At 55.4% G+C, this 19522-nt stretch overlaps 8 protein-coding genes across 8 annotated transcripts; 4 read left to right on the plus strand and 4 right to left on the minus strand.

The window, feature by feature from the left end:
* Positions 1 to 319: 319 nt before the first annotated feature.
* DICSQDRAFT_64087 (beta-glucosidase) lies at positions 320 to 3301 on the minus strand (the record flags this gene model as incomplete). Its single annotated transcript, XM_007367332.1, has 17 exons — positions 320 to 574; positions 640 to 733; positions 796 to 978; positions 1031 to 1050; positions 1107 to 1147; positions 1226 to 1249; positions 1308 to 1388; positions 1483 to 1627; positions 1804 to 1814; positions 1905 to 1943; positions 2008 to 2144; positions 2305 to 2427; positions 2490 to 2527; positions 2593 to 2688; positions 2757 to 2883; positions 2941 to 3121; positions 3238 to 3301. 17 exons carry the CDS (start codon positions 3299 to 3301, stop codon positions 320 to 322), a joined length of 1659 nt encoding a protein of 552 aa, XP_007367394.1.
* An 824-nt stretch (positions 3302 to 4125) lies between these two features.
* DICSQDRAFT_108284 (oxidoreductase family protein) lies at positions 4126 to 6529 on the plus strand. The gene is made up of 5 exons (XM_007367333.1): positions 4126 to 4275; positions 4388 to 4911; positions 5016 to 5033; positions 5118 to 5132; positions 5248 to 6529. Exons 1-5 carry the CDS (start codon positions 4224 to 4226, stop codon positions 5743 to 5745), a joined length of 1107 nt encoding a protein of 368 aa, XP_007367395.1. The 5' UTR covers positions 4126 to 4223; the 3' UTR covers positions 5746 to 6529.
* A 698-nt stretch (positions 6530 to 7227) lies between these two features.
* On the minus strand, positions 7228 to 9094 carry DICSQDRAFT_171658 (uncharacterized protein; the record flags this gene model as incomplete). The annotated part of the gene is made up of 6 exons (XM_007367334.1): positions 7228 to 7630; positions 7717 to 7827; positions 7886 to 8228; positions 8281 to 8353; positions 8407 to 8881; positions 8937 to 9094. 6 exons carry the CDS (start codon positions 9092 to 9094, stop codon positions 7228 to 7230), a joined length of 1563 nt encoding a protein of 520 aa, XP_007367396.1.
* A 172-nt stretch (positions 9095 to 9266) lies between these two features.
* Positions 9267 to 9786, plus strand: DICSQDRAFT_148244 (uncharacterized protein; the record flags this gene model as incomplete). The annotated part of the gene is made up of 5 exons (XM_007367335.1): positions 9267 to 9269; positions 9330 to 9378; positions 9471 to 9577; positions 9646 to 9687; positions 9742 to 9786. The coding sequence occupies 5 exons, from the start codon at positions 9267 to 9269 to the stop codon at positions 9784 to 9786; spliced, it is 246 nt and encodes an 81-aa protein (XP_007367397.1).
* Positions 9787 to 10422: 636 nt separating this feature from the next.
* On the minus strand, positions 10423 to 11878 carry DICSQDRAFT_138149 (uncharacterized protein). The gene is made up of 3 exons (XM_007367336.1): positions 11525 to 11878; positions 10800 to 11462; positions 10423 to 10733 (listed from the first exon to the last, which is right to left on the minus strand). The coding sequence occupies exons 1-3, from the start codon at positions 11529 to 11531 to the stop codon at positions 10549 to 10551; spliced, it is 855 nt and encodes a 284-aa protein (XP_007367398.1). The 5' UTR covers positions 11532 to 11878; the 3' UTR covers positions 10423 to 10548.
* Positions 11879 to 12413: 535 nt separating this feature from the next.
* On the plus strand, positions 12414 to 14214 carry DICSQDRAFT_64059 (glycosyltransferase family 15 protein; the record flags this gene model as incomplete). The annotated part of the gene is made up of 9 exons (XM_007367337.1): positions 12414 to 12470; positions 12530 to 12870; positions 13041 to 13221; positions 13279 to 13331; positions 13392 to 13465; positions 13522 to 13677; positions 13734 to 13834; positions 13920 to 14091; positions 14165 to 14214. 9 exons carry the CDS (start codon positions 12414 to 12416, stop codon positions 14212 to 14214), a joined length of 1185 nt encoding a protein of 394 aa, XP_007367399.1.
* A 1228-nt stretch (positions 14215 to 15442) lies between these two features.
* On the plus strand, positions 15443 to 17192 carry DICSQDRAFT_148247 (alpha-1,2-mannosyltransferase; the record flags this gene model as incomplete). The annotated part of the gene is made up of 10 exons (XM_007367338.1): positions 15443 to 15499; positions 15562 to 15649; positions 15697 to 15904; positions 16001 to 16181; positions 16238 to 16290; positions 16349 to 16422; positions 16479 to 16634; positions 16713 to 16813; positions 16881 to 17052; positions 17143 to 17192. The coding sequence occupies 10 exons, from the start codon at positions 15443 to 15445 to the stop codon at positions 17190 to 17192; spliced, it is 1140 nt and encodes a 379-aa protein (XP_007367400.1).
* A 366-nt stretch (positions 17193 to 17558) lies between these two features.
* Positions 17559 to 19522, minus strand: DICSQDRAFT_171662 (uncharacterized protein; the record flags this gene model as incomplete). Its single annotated transcript, XM_007367339.1, has 10 exons — positions 17559 to 17661; positions 17723 to 17806; positions 17871 to 17915; positions 17977 to 18144; positions 18209 to 18281; positions 18481 to 18568; positions 18633 to 18763; positions 18825 to 18838; positions 18899 to 18977; positions 19045 to 19522. The coding sequence occupies 10 exons, from the start codon at positions 19520 to 19522 to the stop codon at positions 17559 to 17561; spliced, it is 1263 nt and encodes a 420-aa protein (XP_007367401.1).

Here is a 19522-nt window from a genome sequence, read left to right on the forward strand (position 1 = left end):
GAAAGCACAACACAAATAGCATGAAAACGGGAGGTTATCCCCACGGTACAAGTACATTGAATGCGATCGGCCAGCTACATATGCGAGTACAATAGGTAGTCATCATGGGCATAGAACATGGACGGACGTTCAAGAGAAGAGTGGGTCAATATAACGGATATCGAGGTACGCGAAGGAAGAGAGGCAACTGGCCGAAACAACTGTCCTGTCTATGTTCAGAGACCGAGGAAAGTAGAGATATAAGCCGTGATGCGCGCAAATGGCGCCTTCTTGGCTTTCTTTTTCTTCGGCTACATGAGTTGCATTGCACAGCGAAGGTTCAAGGATGGCGGTACAAATGAGTGAAAACAGTCAAAATAGTAGGAGTGCATGCACATACCTTTGACGCAGCGGCGTCACCGTTCGCCACCCGCTTGACCGTGGTAGTGGGCTCGGCCGCCTCCACGGTCGGCGACGAAGATGAGCTGTCCTGCTTCGCTTCCCCATCCGCAGGTGACAGGTCCACAGACTGAGGCTGCTGAGGCACCTCCGCGGGCTGCGGCGCTTCCTCGACCTCGGTATGCTCCTTAAACCACTGAAAGAGCGATCATGCGAGCGTGAGATTTGTTGTCAATTTCGTACACCAAAGAAATGATCCACCTGAACGTAGAACTTGGCCGAGTCCTTGGGGTACCGTTTCTGCGTCTCGTAGTCGACGTACGTCAAACCGAATCGGGTGATGTATCCATCAGCCCTTCAAAGGGAAAAAACAGCGTGAGCGGCGTTAGAGATGCATGCATACGAGAGAGTGCTCACCACTCGAAATTATCGAGGAGACTCCATGCAAAGTATGACCGGATGTCGACGCCATCTTCCTTCACCGCGGCGAGAATGACAGCAGTGTTGCCCTTGAAATACTGCACGCGATCGTGATCGGCTAGCGCCTGCTCGACCGGCATGTTATGCTCGTCCTTGACCGCAAAGCCGTTCTCGGTGACGCTATTTGAGAGGTCAGATCTGGGTAAGATAGTAGCCGTACGAAAAAACGTACTATATCGGTTTAGAGTACCGCTACGACACACGACAGTCAGATGAGCCATCTGAGGGAAATTACGCAGCAGACAGACCTTGTAAAGGTAATTGAGGAGCTGGCGGAAGCCTTCCGGGTCTGTTAAAGTATCCAAACACGTTTAGCGGTGGAAACGAGGTGACTATCCGTCGTCACACGCAAGGCAATCATGCTCACAGTCTTGCAGCCACGCGCAGTGTGCTGGGTAGTAGAAGTACAATCAAAGTCACGATCTCATTCAGGTTCTGTGTGAACACACCTTGCGTCCCAAGCTGCGTGCCATCAGGTCGAGTGAAGGTGTACTCGACTTTACCCTGGAACTCGTCATCTCCGCCCGCCTCTACAGCGGTGAAGATTAAGGGATGAGCATGGAGCGAAGATTACGCTAGTAGACGCTAGTGCGTCAATCAGCGAAGGGAGTAAGGTTCGCTTACTGCAGAGATTAGTCGTATACGTGTTCATGCCGTAGAACTCTGACGAGCCGGTCACGACGGCGAGTTCCTCCGGCGTAAAGCGCGGCAGGCGGTCGCCAAGCATTTCCTTCAGAAATTCCGGATAATCACCGAGGTAAATCGGGTCCTGCATAGGCGAGTCATAAGTACATCGTGGCGGTGAAGCGGTGGGAAATGAGGACGGCGAGAACGGCGGACAAGAGATCGGTAGGCAGCGAGGACACGCGGAAAGGGGAGGATTGGTAGGGTGTGGAGGTAACGTCGACGGAAGGACCATTTGACAGGATGCTCGAGAGTACTCACGGCGAACCAGCCTGTTAGACATCGTCACGAGGGCCACAACATCAGCTCATGCGTGCTTGTGAGGGCTCGCAATTCAGTAGCGATTTGAGATCCGGACTTACCGATGGCGACATCGAGTGCATGCTGCGCCGCGGTGATGTCTGGGCACAAAACAGTCGCATGAGCATCACGATGGCCAAAACCGAGTATCAGAGGGCGACTGACTCTCCGGGCTGTCATCATACGGGAGCGCCATATCACCGTTGAGAGTGATACCGATGGTTCCGCCCTGCTTGGCCTTGAACTCCTCGCGGTATAGCTTGCACGCGTAGGCATGCGCGAGAATCAGGTTATGCCCGACACTAGAAGTATTTCAACGCGAGGTTCGATCACCCGGGCAGCATGCGCGACATTGGCATGATCAAGACAAACGTAAGGAGATGACGCGACGGTGAGGATTTCATAACATCAAGGCAGGGAATCAGCCGGCGGGAATACCAAGAGAAGAGTGGCGCAGCGTACATCCACGGTTCCGTCGAAGAATCGCCCTCTGGTGAACGCGTCCGATCACTTGACCGTCCAGGTGCAAACACGCCTCGCCCGTGACCGAGGATGGAGATGCACCAAGGCTCGTTGTGCGTCAACCTGCATCGAGCCACATGTGATCAGAACGTGCCAAGTCGGAGAACGGAAGGGCGGGCACGCACCAGTATTTCACGCGATCACCGAATCGTTCGAAACAGATCTGTGGACCGAGGGTGTACCGGTTAGTTCTCATGGGCGGCTAGAAGCAGCGGTGCTGCGACAGACCTTAGCGTAGTTGACATAATCGTCGATGATCTCTCTGCTGAGCCATCCGCCGTAACGTTCGTACAGTGCCTGGGGCAGGTCCCAATGGTAGAGAGTCTGGTCGAGGATCAATCGCGGATAAATAGAAGCGCGACGAGAAAGGGAAATTGGAACGGTGGACTTACAACGAACGGAACAATTCCACGTTCGAGGAGCGCGTCGATCAAATTTGAGTAGAATTGTATGCCTGCCTCGTTGACGGGGTCGTTTCGGCCTCCGAGAGGAATGATACGGGACCAGGCGATGGAGAAGCTGTACGAGCCGCCGACATCAGAGTGATACATTGATCCTAGGAGACAGGCAGCTCACCGGTACGATTTCACGCCATACTGGGTGAGGAGGTCAAGGTCCTCCTTCCACCGGTTGTATGAGTCGGTAGCGACGTCACCGTCCCTACCATCCAGAGTTTTACCGGGGAGCTTGGAGAAGTCATCCCATATTGACTTGCCACGGCCATCGACGTCGGTGGAGCCCTCGATCTGAAAACTCGCTAGATCCGACAGGAATTTATTAGTTGACTAGGAAAGGTCGATGCCAGCGAAGCACGCGCGGGGGGCGGGGCGGCGTGTCCAATGGTGTACATGATATTGCCAGAAAGTGACGCACCCGTAGCAAAGCCCCAGAGGAAGTCGCTGGGTAGCTTGTCCGTCAAGGACTGGTGAGAGGCCATGCTGGTTGGAGGAAGTACGGGCAAGGCGGCGGATTGCGAAGAGCTTGTTTGTTCTTAAAGTACTGAGAGGGAGCAGTGCCGATAGCCTCTGGGGGGCTGGGACGGGACATCCGGACAAGGGAGGCCCGAGGATAGTCCGGACGGGAACCCCAGTCCCTTCGACGCGCGGGGCGCGGCGGGTGCGAGTTTGCATCTCCATCCCGGGCGTGGAAACGGCAACAGCTGGCATTTTCCCCGTGCAAGGAAATTCTGGCAGAACATTACACGCTCCGTACCGGATCTTTGGCGAAGGAAGAATGGCCATCGTTCGAACGCTGCACGCAGGCATCGAACTGCTGCACCATGTTCTGGGCGGTTGCGCGAGTAAATTGAGTTTTTGAGCTCCCTAGATACTCCGGGACAGCTCCGGAGTGCCAGGGTACGCATAATCACCAGGCTGTATGTTCAGGGAGCAGTGCCACAGATAGCAGGATCGAGGAGACAGAGCGAACGAGATCTACCTCGACTGTTGATGCAAACGGGTGTTGTCCAAACCACCCACACCTACCCCGCACAGACGCTGGCAGTCGCACCCTAGAATCCGACCGTGGGGTTCCCATGTCCCATTGTGTTCGTCCAGTAGCTATCTCGGCGGCCTCAAGAGTCTTCATTCGCCTTCAGAAGTCAGTCCGAAGGGCAGGGCAGGCGAGACAGCCGGCGCCCCCATGCTGGTCACCTCATCCTAGCTGTCCGACATTTCTCCGGTAGGCCCTCGCCCAGCTTCTGGTCGACCGCCATATGTACAACAACAGCCCGTATCTCATCAACCCATATCTATCGGATAGGAGTTTGAGAGGCTACTGACCCGCCAGTGCGCGCCCAGCTCCTCCCTCCCGCCCATTCAGCGGAAATACTGGTCCATACCTCTAGCTCCATCACCATCATGCCTGCTACAGGTCTTGCCATCCTGGGCTCTGGTATCTTCGCTAAAGAGGGTGAGATGTCCACTCTTCCAAAGTCGAGATAGCTCCGGGAATTAACCCGCGCGTATCTACTGCCCCTCGTTTTGTGACGCTCTCGTCCGCGCTCTCGATTGCGCGCGATCAGCCCATCTGCCAGCCCTCGCAGAACTGGGCGACTCGTTCGAGCTCAAGGCGGTCTATTCGCGCTCTTCCAAAAGCGCATCGGCCTTCGCCAAGGACGCTCAGGAAGCGCTGAAGCTGCAGAGCCCGCCCGATGTCTACCACGACGAAGACACCTCTGTATCCCTGGACGTACTCTTCGCCAGGTCTGACATCGACGCAGTCATCGTCGTCCTACCCATCACGGTCCAACCAGCCATCGTCCTCAAGGCTCTCGCCGCTGGCAAGCACGTACTCAGCGAGAAGCCCATAGCGCCTGACGTGAGCAAAGGCCGGGCACTTATACAGGAGTATGAGACCAAATACAAGCCCAAGGGCCTCGTATGGCGCGTCGCGGAGAACTTTGAAGCCGAGCCGGGCTTCCAGGCAGCCCGGCGCGTTATCCGAGAGGGCAAGCTCGGCAAGATCGTGTACTTCAACGCGCGTTCGTACAACTGGATTGACGAGACCTCCAAGTGGTACAACACCCCTTGGCGCACCGTCCCGGATGTGAGTGCGCTCATCGTGTTCTGTGTTCTTGTGTTCGCCGGACGGCGCATGCTGACCGACATGTGCCACTCGCGTTTCTCGTACACCGCACTTCGCCATCATAGTATCAAGGCGGATTCCTGGTATGTCCGAGCCCCTGATCATGACGCAGGTACCTGACCGGTCTTCCCCCTGGCCCGGGGCCCCGCACCTATTGGCGCAAGTAGCTCGACGGTGGCGTCGTGAGTAGCATTCCCATGCGTTTCAGCGTGCCTGAGACTCACCGAGAGCCCTATGCCTTTCGGGCCGACGACCTTCCTTGTGGCACGCGGGTTCGCGTGGCGTTCGCCGTGACAGCATACCATAGCGGCATTGCGCTTGATCCTCGACTCCCCTTTCACGACGCTCTCCGCGCACGCATCGCTCGCGAAGGAGATTCTCCCGCCGCAAGACACAATCAACGCGATCGTGAGCACCGCCAATGGTGCACACGGCATCGTTGAGCTATCGTGGGGGAGCCCGGTCCCCTCCCGCGCGGCGGACGCGCACAACAGCATCTCCGTCACCGGGAAAGACGGTTGGCTGGAGATCACCCGCGCGTCAGGAATCGTCCGCATTACCGTCAAAACCGCGACGCGCGACGAGAAGGGGACGGTGACAGGGGAGCAGACGGCGGTGATCGAAGAGAAGGAGGCAGGCGTGCAGTTGGAGATTGCGAGCTTCTTGGAGGCGCTGAATGGGAAGGATGATGGGCTGGACGGTCCGAGGGGAACGCTGGTCGATGTTGCTTTCATTGAAGCTGCGCTCAACAGCGACGGTGTGGCGGTCGATGTGGGTAAGCTTGCGGCGCTGTGATTTGTGAGTTGTGGTATGCACACATAGCGAAGGTCAATGATTGCTTAGAAGAAGTTGAATATGTAACATTACGTTGTATGGATGCCCAACGTCGATATAACTCGGCGAATTCTTCATCACGAAGCGTTCGTGACGATGTCCCAAGAGCACATGGCTCTGAAGGTTCACAGTAACAGGCCCAATGTGACCCTCTGAGTACGATGCGCCCCGTAATGCAGACCCTTTTGCGTCAACTTCCTGGTTCCAATGCAAAACTGCCATCGCAGCCGTGGCGCAAGCACTTGCTCAGCCGAATACAGTACTTATGCGCCTCCGCACAGTCAAACCTGACGAACGAGGCAAATTTGGCATCGGAGCCGGAGCGCTCGGATGCATTACGGCCACCATAGCTGCCAGAAATGTTGAAAGCATAAGCGTTGGACAGAAGCCCTGTTCTGCGCGCACTTTTCTCGGTGAATTGTCCACAGCGATCCACGCAGTGGCGCGTAAGGTTAGCGTGTCGTGAGAGCCTACGCGGAGCACAGCGCGCCGAGAATAGCGTGGTGGTGCTCACGGAGGACACGCGGGAGGCGACTAGATAGAGCGTGTGTGCGAGCGAAAGGCGGGATGTACCGCGAACGGTGAACTAGACTTCTCAGCGGCGAGAGCGGTAGGGAAGCCGAGCATCGCGGGGTGTCTGGGTAGCAACTCCGGATACTCTTGCCGACGTCAGCGGCCTAGCCTGCACGTATTTGGGCCGTAGGGGTAGTCCCTTGAACCTAAGCATGAGTCCCTTGAACACCCTCTAGGAAGTCGCAAGAGGCGTAGTAGAATAAGAAGCTACCAGGATCGTCGACGACCAAAAGACGATATTGACGTACACGGCACTCACGATTTCTATCAGCGGACGCACAGAACCACTGATTATCACTGACGACGCGATAGAGCTCCGAAGCTTGACGACGAGGTTGAACGAGGAGACCTCCAATAGCTATTCTTGGTGTACGGGTTCCCAGAGGCGAGATACCGGTGAGCATGAAATAGATAGTGGGTCCACATTGACAATGATGTACGTACCAAGGGGAAACGGACGTGCCTTTGAGCCAGTGGCGATTCATATAAGGTTTTACACGACACGCCTCATAGATTCAACGACAGATCGACCATAAGGTGCGCAGCCATCGCGTGGAAGGAATTCAGAAGGTCGGAACGGTTGTACGATAGAGGGCGGGAAGCTGGAAGAGGGTGAAAAGACTCTCCGTGGCCACAATTGTGGCATGGACCGGACGGAGCCCGCGGGAAGACCAGCTGATGCATGCCTTGCCTGACCTCAAGTATGATCCGCGGTGTGTTCGGCAAGCGGGAAAGTTTGCCGGATGTCCTGCTTATAGAACGGAGCTGAGCGGTTGATAAGAATTATCGAAAGCGATCCTCATAACTACTATAAATAATTGCTGAAAGCGCCGCAACTTCCCTTGCCTCCCCAAGACCCTAAACGGATTGTTATTCACATAATTTTGCCTTGCGAGCAGAGAAGACAAGACTCACGTCCACTAGCTCGTTGGGTAGACCTTCCAGCGCCAAGTGACACCATCTCGCCAACCCCGGGAGCATCGCGGCGAGCCGCTCGCGGGGCTCCTGTCCGCCGACGAGGGTGAGGTCGTCTTGCTCCTGGTACGAACCGAAGACATGCTTCTCTACACCACGGAACAGGACCTCCGTTGCCCTGTCGAGGCATACCTCTAGCACGTGCTCGAAGGAACCCGACGCGACGTGGGTGCGGGTTTCCGATAGGAAGGCGTCGAAGGTTGGATCGTGTGCAGTCGCGACCCACGCGGGAATCCCACCCTGCGTGAGCACATGTTGAAGTGTTTCGGAGGTAGGTGGAAGAAGCGTCGACATGAAGCTGTGGAAAAAGAACATGGTATGATGAACAGGCGAAAGATTAACACTGTGGCGGCCCAGGCCCGGCCAAGGAGCGAGAGGACATACTTGATTCGACGTTCCTTGCCCTCGAACGTCACCTCGTACTCCACTCGACGTCGGACGTCACATATCAATCTGTGGAGGTCTGCAGAAGACAACTTGGTTTTCAACGAGACACTGTGACTCAGCTTGGTCAGAGGCATGCGCAAGATCGGCACTATGGGCTACAACGTACCCTTCAAACACCTCTTCGACGCCTCTTCGCACGCGCTCTCCAACATCCTTCCAGCCAACATGGAGGATCCACCAGCTCAGCGTGAGATACTTGCGCTCTGTCTCCTCGCTCACATTCTCGGACTCTTCGAGCTCGTCTGTATCTGGGTCTTCTAGACTCTTGTCTCCCCAAAACAATGAGTACACAGATGTACTGTACTCCAACTGCTCGCGAACACGTTCGTCGCGCTCCTGCTGAACCATCGACTGTATATACTTGGAGCGTCCAAGGATGCTCAGCTGGATGTGGGTGAAGAGGGACAGGAGGGTTAGGGAGTAGACCACGGTCAACGCCCGCGTAAACGCTGATAGTTGATGAACACATGTCAGCCTGCAGCACACCTGGATGACACGTACTGAGTATCTTGACCTCCTTCCATAGCTCAGCTTTACTCCTGGTGTTAGAGCCGAGCGCATCGGGATGTTGGGTCTGTGACCTGGTCAGACGCCACGAATTCATTGCGACATGGGTACCCTACGCACATTGGATGCAATAGGTTCGGGAGCAGACGAACCCGACACAGAACTTGTTGAGAGTATGGAGTCCGAAAGATCCACTCGGGGACTTGACGTCGCAGATACGCCGCCTTCCGCTGAACGGGGATATACCTGCGAAGACTCCTGGGAGGAGAAGTGGTCGACCCAGCTTGTAGATGAGGCCGACAGCTCTGTGGGGACGCCATCCATAGAAGAAATTACAGAGACGGAACCATTGTCGGAGCGCACGTCTGATTCGGCAGCACGGATGTTTTCGACACTGGAAGCAACGCTCGACTCTGACGGTGCCGTAGGATGTTGCAGCTCTATCCGTGTTTTTGGTGCCTTGGAAAAGGACTGCAGCTCTTGGATTACGCGTTCCACATCCATGCCTTCTAGAATGTGTGTTCCAATGGTAGGCAGGAGAGCCATGATGGTGAAGGAGATGTCCTGTTGGTTCTGCTCAAATCTCCTGCGAAGACTGTAGCGGCGAAGACTCTCAGACAAAGGCAAACCGAGCCATGAAATATACTCACTTTTCTCGGGCGGCCCTCTCCTGCAGGATGGAATTCCGAACGTCGTCCAGTCGATGGGAGACATAGCGGCCCACCATGTACGCGCCACCTACGAACCCCGCCGCCTTGGTGAGACCGCGCCGCCGCTCATGAAAGTAGTTTCCGAGGGCATAAAGCATAACGATGTAGTAGTACCATACAAGCAGGAGGTGGACAGCGGGGACCCAGAGCTGTCGAGTTTCGAGTCGCGCTCGACACCGGGCAGGTAGCCGGCGCTGCCAAACACGTGCTCCACACGGTCGCGCCCGGACCACACAACCTTTCGTTCTACCATCACTCACTCTCCTCGACATGGTATGTCTCCCTTTTCATCAGCGGAGGCTCGATCAAGGGGGACTCAGCTGGTCATCTTAGGGCGGAGGAGCGAGATATCCGTATCCGAAAGCGGTTTGGTCGCCAGCTGGTACGTGTCCATGTCTACCATGCCTCCGTCCAGCAGGCTAGCTCTCGTCTGCTGCGTGTCATGCTGCGGCTTAATCGTCATCTACCCTCCAGGTGGATGGTGGACTAGGCCTTCAAACTGGAAATCCAACACTGCGATTGCGTTCGCTGGCATCCTCACTGTTGCTTACGGTGTTTTCACCGTTAGCGCTGACAAAGAGGTATGCTCCTTTCCGTCTCTGTGCTACAATCTGTTGCAGGGGATGACACAAATCGCATGCGCATTTAGCGGAGACTGGTTGAACCATCTCGAGCCATCCCCTCTATGAAGGTGCGTAAATTGATGACTGTCCCTTGGGACTGGGTGCGACTGAGATTCTTTCAGTGGGCAAGGCAGTACCGGGAGCAGAAAGAGGTCGCGCAAGCATAATAGGTTTCTCATTTACCCATGCCTGTCTGCCTTTCCCGTTGAATGTGACGACAAACCCGCTTCACGACCGGCTTGTACTCGTCGCTGTCCTGCTATCTCAAACTCTGTTTACCCTTATCTCCTGCGCGGTGATCCAGAGACTATGGTATGAGGCTTGTCTGAGTCAGGTACCCAAGCTCCGGGGATTGTCCGCAAATTGCGCAGACTGTACGTACCAACATTCTCGTAGAAGGAGCCCTTCCAGTGTCTGATACTTCTAGCTCATCGCTTGATAACGCCGACCAGCTTCAATGCTAGATGTTCCTTGGCAAGGCGCTGTTTGCTCGGAAGAACTCTTCGTCCTTCTGTCTAGCATTCGTGAAATTTTGGTGCGTTTGGTTCTTCAATAACTCATTTTGATGACGTGGGGCTGTGTTGCGGCGCCCTGTGATGTCTGGCGTGCTTTGCGCGAAAGTAAGCAGGCGGTACGCCCATAGGGCGTCAGGGGAAACCGCGGAGGGGGTTCGAATGCTCTCCAACGAAGCCTCAGTGAGTGCTATGACAGCGCGAGCATCGGTCAATTGACAGTCATCTGGGACCTGGTCATTGCAGACATACTCGTGCGATACGTTACGAAGACTCTGGACCTGGTGATTGAGATATGGCGTAATGGTTCATGCGCTCGAAGATAACACTTCAAGGTTCACTCCTGCAAAATCTGCGAATAGCACGCGCAGTGCTACCGTATACTTGCTCTACATCTACTCAACAACGCTCACTTGTTTAGCCAGCCGTTTGTTGCAGGATCGTGGCGTACGACGCCCGATTGTACGCCTCATCCTCGAGTGTCTCCCAATCCTCACTCTCCATCTCGTCTACCGACTCTATATCCCATTGCTCCCAACCGTCATCATCCAGCGCGATTACTCTATGCACTGTCTGGACGACCTCGTAGTCCTTCGCGGGTCCTAAGAGCGCAAGATTCCTCCGGTCAGTGTCCTCCCAAGGTCACCCGCGGAACAGTAGGCTCGCACCTCGCCGTTTAGCTGGCTTCGCAATGTCCATGATGTGCACTTCAGCTCGTGCCCGCCCTCCCTCCTCGTCTGCCGGGTGCTGGCGCTCTTCGCACCACTCACGCTCCCGCTCCTCTTGTGCGTCGGCCTCATAACCCCACTCGGGCTCGATTGCCGTCCCGCAGACGTAGTCGGCTGATACCCACTCGTTGCCGATAGTACGCCCGACAGTGCGGGTTGAGGGCATCGAACGCCACCGCGACTGCTTGGGAGGCGATCTGCTCTGCCTATGCCAGGGTCTGGGATCGTTGTTGATGAATATGGGTGCCAGTTCGTGCTGGACAGGTCGCGCAGCGACGTCAGCGGAGGTTCCCATCGTCGGGAACTGGAGCGCGGGCATATGTGGGAGGGGGGAGAGAATGGGAGGACCTGGGGGAGGCGGGGGAAGCGGTGTCCCGGGTGGTAGGGGTAATGTGGAGAGGCGCGGCGCGCAGATGGGCGAGCTTACCAGAGGCGCATGGCGGTTCAGCTCCTTGAGCGGGGCGAGGACGGTCTTCCTCGGGCTGTCTGCGCCGCGCTTGATGGGACGCACGACGACGGTCTCGGTCTTCTTGCTGCGTGGCATTTTGGTATACTGCTGATACGTGGGTGCCCAGTTGGCGGTATCGGGGGGCGATTCCCGAGGTGGGTATGTTGGTTGTCCTCAAGCAACGTTGGGGCTCATATATGGTGCTTCCTCCCCCCAGCGTCCATGACTCAGTCTGAGTCTTCGCGGACACGAATGGCTGTCTGTTTGGCATTTGTTCTGTGCAGGTGTGGCGTCGTGTAGCTACAGGTTCTTCGCAGGGTTCTCCCAGCGTCATGCCCATGACTCGTGCTGCAGAGTCAAAACCAAAGATAGAATGGCAGGTCCTCGTCAAGCTGATCTTCCCGAGCTTGCCTTGGACTATGGGCGACGGGGCCGTAGGATCCTCGGTAGCGAATGTGATCCGGAGTGGGTGGCGGTGCTGTTGTCCGTCATGACTCCGACTCATCTATGTCTGCAGCTGAGCTTGCACGGCCCAGCATGGCAGCAATGGACAGTCTATCGCTGCCACGCTGTTCGACAGGGTTGTTCTCAATGTACTGCGGTGGGCTACCCCTTGACTCGTTTGATTCCGCTTCCAATGCCATGCCCTCCCGACGTTGTAGTGCTGCCCGATTTGACCCCCTTCATGGCTTCAACGGCGTGCTCTTGGAACGCGGCTGGGATCCGGAGTCTCGAGCAGTCGTCGCATCTCCGGTACTGCAGATGTTCACTCATCGACTTCCTGCCCAACTCTATGATGACGACATTTGTCGTCTAACACCGATAGTCGTGCAACTGAGCTAGAAGAAATCAGGGACCCCCCGAATATTCTGTGCGTAGGTATGTCCGTATATGCTTCTGCTCGCTTGCCTCTCGGACTGTTGCTCGGGTGCCGCGGTGAGCCCCATGGAGTCACAATCGTCCAACTTGTTCTGTTCCTCATCCACTTACTTGTATACCTACATACTACTTCCTTCCACTCTTTGGTTCTTCAACGAGGTCGCTGCCGCTGTACATCTTCGGCTAAAGCCTCACATTGGTTCGTCCCCCTAGGGAAACCAGCAACCATGACTCTCAAGTTCAACTCAAACACCCGCCGGGTATTACTCATAGCGTTCATTGGCGTACGTGTCTCTATACCCTGTAGCATGCAGCTGTCCCACAAGTTCCTGACTCTTCTCAGATTACGATTCACTCTATCCTCAGCTACACACACGAGGAGTATGGCCGCGTCACATCCCTCCAAAACATGAAACTAGACCTCTCCTGGGGTTCCCAGTCCGGCTACCAGACCCCTGTTGCAATGAACGACCACGAGCAAGGGGTAGGGACACCCACCGACCAACACGAGGCTGCCCTAATGGCCCAGCACAAGGCGAACGCGACGATTCTCATGCTCGCGCGGAACGGTGACGTCGACAGCGCAGTGCGCAGTGCGATGCGGCTGGAGGACAAGTTCAACAGCAAGTTTAGGTATCCGTGGGTGTTCCTGAATGAGGAGCCTTTCTCGGACGAGTTCAAATTGTGCGTCTCCGTCGCCCTATCTCCGTCCTTAGCACGAGCTTCGTCCGTGCCGCTCCACATTGGCAGGGTCCCGTCGTTCGAGACCATCAGGCGTCCTGAGCTAGCGTCTTCTGCGATGCTATGTCTGGATCACTGGCCTTGGCACGGTCCGCTGATACTTTTGGTGATAGGCGCATCGGCAATGTCGTCAGTGGTGAAGTGAAGTTTGGCCAAATCCCGCGGGAGCACTGGTTCCAGCCCGACTGGATTGATGAAGAGTATGCCAAAGCCAGCCGCGACGAACTGGTCAGCAAAAACGTCATTTATGGAGGTAGCGTCTCTTACCGGAACATGTGTCGATTCAACTCTGGTGTACGTCGTGTAGTTGCGCCTCGATATATGCGCATACATGTTGACATGGGACGCCAGTTCTTCTTCCTGCATCCGCTCTTGCAGGAGTACAAGTGGTATTGGCGCGTTGAGTGAGTTTGCTCTGTGTCTCTACGGCGGAGAATGTTTGGCAGCTGATCATCTTTCTGAAGACCGGACGTCACTTTCCCCTGCCACATCGACTACGACCCTTTCCAGTACATGGAGACGCATAACAAGACTTACGGTGCGTATCCCTAAGACGACCGCCCTCGGAACGCGCCATAAATAGCTGTTGGGCAGGCTTCACGATCACGCTGCCCGAGTACGTAGAGACCATCCCGACGCTCTGGGACGCGACGAAAGAGTTCACTGCAGAGCATCCCGAATACGTCGCGCACGGTAACTCAATGGGCTACCTGTCCGAGAACAATGGCGACTCGTACAATAACTGTCACTGTACGTCGTCTTCGTGCTGCTCCCGCTCGACCTGACTGCGGTGACATGGCATACAGTCTGGAGCAACTTTGAGATCGCAGACATGGACTTCTGGCGAGGCGAAGCTTACATGAAGTACTTCGAGCACCTGGACTCGAAAGGCGGTTTTTACTATGAGGTGCGCAAGTGCTCGTACGGACAACGTCCGGCTGATCCCCAATTTCTTGTGGTTCCCCCTTCCCCTACCTCCACGGACATTGCAGCGCTGGGGCGATGCACCCGTACACAGCATCGCGGCGGGACTCTTCCAGGGCAAGGACAAGATCCATTTCTTCGACGATATCGGATACGGGCATGCCCCCTTCACGCACTGCCCGCACGACGACGGCGCGTGGGCGCGCGGCAAGTGCAGCTGTAACCCCGAGAAGAGCTTCGGTACGTCTTGCTGCTGTAATCTGTATATCGTACGTAGCATGAGCGACTGAAACGATAACGTGTTCTCACGCAGACTACGAGGGGTGGTCGTGTCTGAAGCGATGGGAGCGGATATTCGAGTGAGGAGTATCTCGGTTGCTAGTTGAGCACCAGGTTGGACACATTGATCTTGTCCGCAGATCCGGGAGACATGTGCCGGGGACGAAGTAGGGTAGAGCACATTTCTAAGTATCTGAATGATTGGTCTCTCTTTCCAGATCCGCACAGCTGTTTGGCATGCCGTCTGACAAGTCAATCAATCGTACATCCCTCCGAACTCCATGGCTTGCACTTTCTTGGGTCCAGTGGTGTCTCTGATATGCGTCGGTAACCCGGAGTCCTCGGAGTTGTGCAGAGTAGCTATGCGATAGGCAGGATTCGCCGCCATACTCGCCTATAGCTCGAATCGACATGATACCTGGGTTGTAACTAAACTTCGCCATGAATATCATCCTCGAATACGGAGGGCTTCAGGTCTATGTAGATCTGATCAGCGGCAACTCCAAAGATTCCTCGGACTCCTCGTGTGTGACGATGGTGGGAATGATGTGACAGTTGGCGTAGTGATCTTGTGACAGGGTTGCTGGTTTCCAGGCTCAGCAAAGTCGGCTGTTTGTGTTGTCCTCCTCTATACTGGCTGATTATCCCATCAGAGCATCCTGTGCGCCGCGAACTGCCTTTTTGTTATTCAAGCACTTGTGTTCTATCCTCGTGCTGAGGCGGTACTGTGTCATTCGAATCACACTGGTCTGCCAGTGACAGCCTTGCCGACGATTGCTACTGGGTGGTTGGCGTCTGACCATGGCTGCGGCAGTCCCAGCGTGTGTCGAGAACTCCTCACCCATATCTAACATCTCAAGACTTCTTTGCCAGATTGTGTCGTTCGAATCGGAGACTTGCCTTTGCGTCTTTAATCGGTACGCTCGTTCACACGGCGTTTCGAATCGCACTAGAGTCCCAAGCTGGATCATGCAAGGTGCCAGCGTTGTCCGACGAGCACGGGGATGCCTCATGATCAGCGGTGAGGACTCCAGAGACTAACAAACGTACCAAGGCCTTGGTTATATCCAGGCATATGCTCCAGATCCGTCGAGAAGCCGGTAGGTTCTCGCTTGCAGGTCGGACTGTCGCTCGGGTCCCGTGGTGAGCCCTGTATGGGCCAACTCGTTCTTTCCTTCATTCAAGCATTCCTCTAACTACATACGAGACAAGTCCGCTCCTTACTTCCTTCGACTCTTCCTTCGACTTCCTGCTGCTGCCGCTGTGCGTAGCCTCAGCTAGAGCCACCCATCAAACCATCCCACCAGCGATCATGGCCCTTAAAGCCAACACGGCCACACGCCGAATATTACTCGCTATGTTCATTGGCGTACTTGTCCCCATTTCTTGACATTCTTCTCACATATGTTGAAGCCTTCTGCCCCCTCCCAGATCACGCTTCATTCCATATTCAGCTATACTCACGAAGATTATGGCCGCGTTACGTCCCTTCGAAACATGAACCTGCATCTCTCCTGGGGTTCCGAGTCCACCTACCTGCCCAGGTCGCGGTGAGCGACTACGGAGACGGGGTCATGGATCCTGACCAATCATTATCCGAGGCTGCCCTTATGACCCAACCCAAGGCGAACGCGACGATCCTTATGCTTGCGCGGAACAGCGACGTCGATAGCGCCGTCCAGAGCGTAACACAGCTAGAGGACAAGCTGAACCGCAATGTTGGGTATCCGTGGGTGTTCTTGAATGAGGAGCCGTTTTCCGAGGAGTTCAAACGGTGCGTGTCTGCTATGAGTCTAATGGGCGAGCTCCGAGTCTTGGTGGTCGTAATGTTAAGTTATGGAGTAGAGCTCATCAATTTCTTTATTCATAGGCGCGTCAGTAACGTCATCAGCGGTGAAGCAAAGTTCGGTCAGATCCCGCAGGAGCACTGGTTCCAGCCCGACTGGATCGACGAGGAGAAGGCTCAGGCCAGCCGAGATGAGATGGTCAGCCAGAACATCATCTACGGGGGCAGCGTATCGTACCGGAACATGTGTCGGTTCAACTCTGGCGTACGTTTCGCCGATCTGCCTCGATATATGCGCGTATATGTTGACATCCGGGGTAGTTTTTCTTCCGGCATTCGCTTCTGCAAGAGTACAAGTGGTATTGGCGAGTCGAGTGAGTTCCCCCTGCAGCTCCCCCTCCCATCTCGGCGCAACTCACGCTCTGCGTGAAGGCCTGATGTCCAGTTCCACTGCCACATCGATTACGACCCTTTTCGGTACATGGAGGAGCATAACAAGACCTATGGTGTGTGCTCCCATCATGAGAACCATCTGCGTTTCCGGACGAGCGTCCGCTCACAGGTTACACGGTCACTCTGGAGGAGTACGTCCAGACAATCCCGACGCTCTGGGCCGCGACCAAAGAGTTCATCGCCGGGCATCCTGAGCACATCCCGCAGGACAACTCCATGAGCTATCTGTCCTACGACAACGGCGACTCGTACAATCTTTGCCACTGTAAGTCTCATCTGTACGCGTCTTGTTGCTTAGCAGGCGACCACCGTCGCGGTTGGCCATTGATGTGACGTCTAACAGTCTGGAGCAACTTCCAGATCGCGGACATGGACTTCTGGCGAGGAGAAGCATACATCCAGTACTTCGAGCACCTCGACTCCACCGGCGGCTTCTACTACGAGGTACGGAACGCCGTCACCCGCCCGTGCATCCTGTCGCCCGTCTGCAGCTGACCACATCGCGTTGCAGCGCTGGGGCGACGCGCCGGTACATAGCATCGCGGCGGCGCTCTTCCAGAGCAAGGACAAGATCCACTTCTTCGACGACATCGGGCACGAGCACCGGCCGTTCACGCACTGTCCGCAGCGCGACGGCGCGTGGACACGCGGGAAGTGTGGGTGCGACCCTGAGCGGTCGTTCGGTACGTCTTTGCCGTCTTCATCCCTCTGCGTGTTGTCCCGCAGAGGCTGACTCGTCTTGCGTTTTGGGCTACGTTGCTGCTTCGCTGCAGATGACACGAGGTGGTCGTGCTTGGAGCGGAGGGAACGGATATTCAACTGAGAGGGGATTATCTGTGACTTCACGGATTAATTCGTCACGTTGGCCTTGTCCGCCAAATCGGAAGGCCTGTATCCATATCCAATAATACATACATAATCTAGTCCAACATAGGAGAAAGTTGTACTCGATGAAGCTATGACCAGGGGTGGGTCACAATCTACAATATGCCATGAAGCGAGAACAATAGGATGACAAGCAAGCGAATGATCAACCGAGAAATCCAGCCCATGAAGGAGAGAATGAGCTGCGAACAAAATAATCGTATCTGGTTGGGAATTCATCCGAGATGCGTCACCCTCGTTACATGCCTCCGGTCGACCTTCGAAACCTGAAAGGCAAGGAACCGGCCAGGCAACAAGGAACATTTTAGTCATCCTCGGCATCGCCTGCATCCGAATGGTCCTCGTCGGCCCCTTGATCATCCTCGTCGCTGCTACCGGCGTCCTGCAAAGTCATGAGGTCGTTCAGACTGGCAACCCACATCGCAAAGTCAACTCAGGCACCGACAATCAAGACTTCGAGCTACGCACCAATGCACGAACGGCCGCATAACCTTCGCGACGCTTGCGAGCTCATCCTTGAAGTCAGGCGACAGCACCTGCTTGTCCGTGAACCTATAGGGGTGATGCATCAGTCAGCGGCTGAATTTCTCGTGCTACCAGGAGACCCTGTACAGACTTGAATACGACCGCAAACGAGCGGCACTTCAAGATATCGATATCCCTGTCGGTCGGAGTCAGCACAACCTCAAGAACACCACGACGAAGAACAAGGGACAACGCACGTGTGTGTCTTGTCGACGCCTTTAGGCGCGACCTTGAGCTCGTCCTCTCCTCCAAAGATATTCTGGCGCTTGCCTTTCGGGTGCGGCTTCGCAGGCCCGAAGAGCGCCTCGAACTCGGGGGCGGAGATGATCTCGCGGAAACGTCGCGATGAACGTTGGAGGTTGGCTCTAGCAGAGTGAGTCGCGTGTTACTCAGGATGATAATACATGGCGGGAGAGCGGAACCGCATACCGCATTGTTGCGAGCTCGTTTCGACCGGGACACCAGGATCCGGCGGCCATGAGGCTCTCTCCATTTGGCTGGACTAGACGAAGGATCAGGTCTGCTCGTTCCTATGACTGTGGCCGCACTCACCTGCTCTGTGGTTGTGGCAAGTACACAGGCGCACGCAAGAGAATTAGTATCATCCTGAACGTCCGCTCTAGTTGAAGACCCACATGAAATCTGAAGCCGACCTCTCGTGAGTACCAGCAGTCAGAGAGCAGTAAGTGCTGGCTACTCACAATGGGCAAATATACCCTTACGTCCGCTTCGTGAAAAGCTCGCGGAGAAGCCAGTCTTATACGGTGTCTTGTCGTTGCTAAATCGTACCTGCGGCGACATGGGAGTCAGACAAGACAGTCGCAAGTGATGTCGATCAGCGTTGACGTCTAACATCACGGTATATCCTGTGAATGACATCCTTCGGCGGAAGATGTGGAATCTGAGGGTCGACGTCGACGAGCACGTCTGTGAAATGCTCGACAAAATCCTTCCACTCTTTCTCTGCTACGCGGTAAACGGGCTCTGTAGTCGTAGTCGCCGGAGGATTAGTCCACGCGAGGAGTCTCAGCTCACAAGTACTGACCGTGAAGCTTGAACCTGCGATGTGAAAGATTTTCAGACGTCCAACTTGGTTGCGATCTGTAACTGAACACTCACCATTCCCGATCATTACATTCTGGTTTCTTCAGCTCAGACAGGAAATCGAGAGTGTTTTGGGATATTTGCCCAGGTGGAACTGGAGATATGTCCTCAACATATGCATTCCTTTCCGACTCGTATGAGATTAGACGCAGAGGACGCACCTCTGCCGGTCTTCGGGGCTTGCACGACAACCCCGACGACCTGTTGCCCCTCCTCCAACTCCAACTCACTCTCCTCATCCTCGCTCTCCTCCGCTGTCTTCCGCTTCTTCCGCGCGGAGATAGCTCCCTTCTTCTTTGGTGAAGCTTTCGCACCTGCCTTGGTTCTCCCGGTCTTCTTCGACGCGCTCTTCTTCGGAGACGACGCGGCACGTTTCCGCTTCGTCCCGCTCCGTCCCGAAGGCTCGAACTCGTTCTCGTCCTCCTCGTCGAGAGCGTCACTGTCTAGAGACTCGACTTCCGATGCGTCCTCGAAATCGTCCTCTCCGTCTGCCTCCGAGCTCGATTCCGACGGTTCCTCGTCTTCGTCCCCCTCCGTCTTCTTCCCGTTCTTCCCGAAGTACTTCGAGCTCTTGCTGTTCCTCCTGGAAGCAGAGACACCTTTGGATACGGACGCGTTAGGCTTTGCTTTGACACCCAT

This window comes from Dichomitus squalens, assembly GCF_000275845.1.
Source record: "Dichomitus squalens LYAD-421 SS1 unplaced genomic scaffold DICSQscaffold_24, whole genome shotgun sequence".
In the NCBI taxonomy this organism is placed as follows: Eukaryota; Fungi; Basidiomycota; class Agaricomycetes; order Polyporales; family Polyporaceae; genus Dichomitus; species Dichomitus squalens.